Source organism: Rhea americana, unplaced genomic scaffold, assembly GCF_003343005.1.
Source record: "Rhea americana isolate MKP2758 unplaced genomic scaffold, rheAme1 scaffold_51, whole genome shotgun sequence".
NCBI lineage: Eukaryota > Metazoa > Chordata > Aves > Rheiformes > Rheidae > Rhea > Rhea americana.
In genome coordinates, this window is record NW_028186657.1 from 3385715 (window position 1) to 3390122 (window position 4408).

At 46.8% G+C, this 4408-nt stretch overlaps 1 protein-coding gene across 1 annotated transcript in view; it reads left to right on the plus strand.

Annotated features, from left to right (window-relative positions):
- The first annotated feature begins 601 nt into the window (after positions 1-601).
- Positions 602-4408, plus strand: part of SAP30L (SAP30 like) — a 15129-nt gene continuing 11322 nt past the window's right edge. The window contains exons 1-2 of the mRNA XM_085317822.1: positions 602-715; positions 1060-1158. Of these exons, the coding sequence (XP_085173948.1) occupies positions 602-715; positions 1060-1158 (213 nt within the window). The remainder of the gene's footprint in view (positions 716-1059; positions 1159-4408) is intronic.

The following is a 4408-nucleotide window of genomic DNA, read 5'->3' on the forward strand; positions in this document are numbered from 1 at the left end:
TAGTTACCCTTTTCTCGTGTTTGCCAGAATAGATTTCCTGCAGTAGTGCATTGCTCTCCTCTGCCCTCCTTGGGAAATGTGCTTCCCTGCTTCTCTTTGTATTGGGCATCAATTGCAGGGTTTGCTGTGTTCATATATGAGTGCCCAGTTAGCTCACATCTGAGTGCTGGATTGGGCATACGTGGTAAGTCCAGTTAGCTGGGAGCTGCAGTGTGGCCTGTGTTGGTAGGAGGCCATGAACTGCCATGTGCTTGTCACAGCTGCTTCCCAAGACAGCTGTTAAATCAAGGGAAGCACCCTATTGCTCCCCAAAATACCCTACCCTCAGAGGAGCCTGCAGTGCCCTGGCTCAGACAGTTAAGAGCATGAGCTACTAGGGCAGGAGATGCATGAAACCACATGTAAGGAGACGCATGGGAGATACTGGAGGAGATGTGGAGGGAGAGATAGCTGAGGAGATGTGCAGCTAAAGACACTTGAGCCAGGAGGTGCTCCTGGCTTTAGGGTGCAACCCTGGGGACTGCAGCCCATGGGGAACTCATGCTGGGGCAGGGACATCCCTGTGGGAGTGCTGCCTAGGAGTGACTGTATCAGGGTGGGGATGTCCCTAGAGGCTCACCACCAGTGCGGGGGTGGGGACAGCCCTGAAAAGTGTGGCCCACAGAAGATTGGGGACACCCCTGTGGGACTGCAGCCTGCTGGCAACTRTGCCAGGGTGGGAACAGTACGAAGCATAGAAGAGAGGAGGAAACTCAGTAAGAAGCACAGAGACCATTGCGCACATGTCTGACCTCCTGTGCTGCTGTTGTCTCACCAAAGGAATTGGGACAGACTGAGCATAACCTGCAGCAAAMGCAAAGGAAATTGAGACTAGGAAAGGGGGAAGATAGGTGTTTGGTCTAAGATGAGCCAGGAGAAAGAGAAGGAAAAGTCTTTAAATAAGCATTTACTTTTTTTTTTTTTTCTCCATGCCCAAATCAGGGAGTAGGAGTTTGTATTAACTGGAAAAAAAAATCCCTGAGTAGGAACTGCTGCCTGTGATGCTCTGTCTCTACACAGTGGTGCATCATCCTCCACCATGACCAGCTAGTGATCAAGCTACAGCTAACTTTTCATAGGGAGGAGCTTTTGAGTATAGCTGGTTGCTACTTTGTATGGGTAAGTACTTTAAAGAGGCTGAGGTGGGATGGTGCTGAACCTTGCAGGCACTTTCGTTCCCCATAACACTGGCACTCTGTCATGCCTATATGGTGATCCCTACAGTCCCCGCTGGAGCATGAACCTTGCAGTCCTCTCACAGAGCTCTGCAGGGGAGCCGCTCTGAGAGGGGACACCTGAGCAGCATGATCCACGGTCACATGCCTGGGACAGTTCCTTCCGTGAGTCTGCCATCAGTCAATGGTTTGAGGTATTGCAAAAAGCTTTTTTCAAAGCTAACTTGTGTTTGCTGCTGAGATACACATTCATGAGATTAAAAGGTTAAAATCACCTGAGCCTTGCGCGTCTTGTCTGAACTGTCTTTTGTTACAGTTCAGGGAAGTTCAGCMTCTCACAACTACTGCACAGCTTAGGGATGGTTGAAACTGTCCCTTTCATTTCTCTGCATCTCTGCCTTCGGAGGAATTGTTGGTCCATCCACCCTATTACTTAACTGCATGGAGTCAGACAAAAAAAAAGCAGTAAAATAAACTGAGGGGGAATAGACAATAGCATGTGTGAAGGAAGTGGAAAGCCTCTTCCTCTAAGGAGCAGCAGAGAACTGCAAGGAGTGCTCCTAATGGAAGATTATGTGCCATGGGTCTTGACTGCAGGAACATTTCCCATGTGGGAGCTGTGCCAAAAGCTGTGAGGTGGTAATGCACATTTTAAGTATTTTAGCAATGTCACCATGGACTCAATATAGGCCACCTAGAAAAATGCTAAAGAGAATGGGAGTCGGGAGAAGGATACTACAGCAGTGTTTCCCTGAGCCCTTACAGTACAGAAAATAGAAACAGTCTGCTGATACCTGTCTGGAGGTAAAAAGGCTTCTTCCCAGCACACGAACATCTTCAGCAGTACAGATCTTTCGGAGAAAACGTTTCTGTCCCAAGAACTCTATATGACTCAATTAAAATAGTAGGCAGCAGATGACAGCTATATAGCAGATGTATTTTAGAGGGCAGCGCTGCTTCAGTTTTAAAGATCTGTGCAAGTTTCCCTAATTTGATTAGAGGGCTGATTTAGATGGGGAAGCTATTTCAGCTTCAAAGGCACTAAAGCTGCCTCCATGCTGATGGGTTTATGAAACATTGTTTCTCACTTCATTGCTGTTCGCACAAAGAATTATTAGATCAGGTTAGTGATAGATACCTAATAAAAAATGTCTCTGTGAAGCAGTTTATTTTACAGCGAGCTAGTTCCAGACTAGCAGACTGTCAAATCTTGAGGTTCTCATGAGGATGTGCTGAAATGAACCRCAACTATATGAAGATGTCCACATGCTTCTTTTTTTTCCAGACTGAAAAAATGCATTGTTGTGTTAGGCTGAGCTAACACAACACTTAACATTTAATTAGCAAATCGACAATGASGAGCAGTTTTTTCCCTTAGTAGGCATTGCAAAACAGGTTAGAAAAAGATATTCATTTGCACAGGCCAAAAGGTTACAGCCAAAAATGAAATACAGAGTGAAAGTAAGTACCAACCTGTTCTAGCACTGATTGGGCCGGTTTTTTCCAGCCRCTCCCACTGTCCCATGCAGCACCTAAGGAATTTTCTCTCCAGCAGGGGCAGGAGGAACTCCCAGCTTTTGCACACTTTGTCTCTTGTCTACTTGCTTGTTGCTATTATCATCTGTCCCTGCAGTCTGTGCTTTCAGCTTCCAAAACGTCAAGATAGTCCTCCTGCTTGACAGTCTAAGACTTCAGCCTGCTGCTTGATTTTTATTTGTAGTGTTATAAAGAAAAACATAGAAAGCTCATGATGGAGAGCTCTGAGACCTCCACACAAGTGCTGTCATCATCAACAATGGTGTTTTCCCTTTTCCCAAAAAAGGCTTTTTTTTTTTTTTTTTTTTTTTTTTTTTTTTTTTTTTTTTTTTTTTTTTTTTTTTTTTTTTTTTTTTTTTTTCAGAAGGGTTCATACTTCAGGTAAGCAATTCAGCTAAGTGCTTGAGGGTAAACTTGTTTGCTTTCACTGGAGTGGCCAACTTCTGTGAGTGCTGTTCCCAGGATTGCTCACCATGGTTTTCTAGCAATCACAAGGACAAACAGAAGCGATTCAGTGGCTGAGTGCATCAGCAATAAAAACTAAGACAAACAGGCATAACTTGAGAAAGAGTGTTAAGACTGTGCCCTGTACTCATGATTTATTCTGAAACACATTTTTTATTGGCAGCCTGGAAAATAMATTTTTAGTGTTCCTCCGTTTTCTTGTTGGGAGCAGGCAGAACAGGTTGCAAGATGCCTGTGTCAGTGTTACTCTGAAGCAGGCTCGTCTGATCGAGGGCTYTGAATGGCCTCTTTCTTTCAAACGTATTTTGTGTGTGCAAATTCAGCATAGTCTATCCTGTAGTAGACCATATTGTTCCACATGCATGATTTGGGACTTCCAAGATATTTTGTTCTAGAGAACTTTTTTCTATTTGTGCAAAACATTTTCTTCAGGAAGACATAGTCCTTTCCTATTTGCATCTGCCCACATACCTTTTGACACATGCAGACGCTGCCTGGTATTACAGAGGTGGCAGCATTTCCCCACAGATCAGTAGGGATTTCATTTCTTTGTGAAGAGAAAACAAATGCAAAGCTTCAAGTCAGATTTCTTTGGGACACACTTTTCCAGGTCCAATCATTTCACCATCTCTGGCTTTTAAGTAGAAAAAACAAATCTTTAACATTTCAGTCAGGGACTCCTGCTTACACTAGCTACATCAGGAGCCTCAYGTGATGCTGTAGCCACGAAGATACTTGCAGAGTACATCCAAGTGAGTTTTTTGCAAAGGGGACTGTGCTAGAAACGCACACTCAGCCTGGATATCTGCTTTCTTTTGTGGTGTATCAGTGATGCTGATGCAGCTTTTGTCACCTGGAGAGAAATGTCGGGTTATGACCCCGCGGCCCAAAGGCTGAGGCAGGCGAGCGCTGCAGCCAAGGGCTGGCGCTTCGCGACGCGGTGCGGCTGTCTCTGCCGAGCAGGGCGCCGGCGCCTCCCGCGCCCTGCGGGGCACCGCTGCCCTCTCCTCCCGGTCGACAAGGCCGGGCGCTGGCTCTGCCGCCGCGCTGCCTCAGCAAACGCTCCTTCTTCTCGCAGGAAGGGCAGGCGCCGGCCGGCGGGGCACCCTCCTAGCTGCGGCCGCTCCCTCCGCGCCGGCGGCCGTTAACGGCCGTTGGGGGGGGGGGCGGCGCCTTGGCAACGGCGCGCGCTG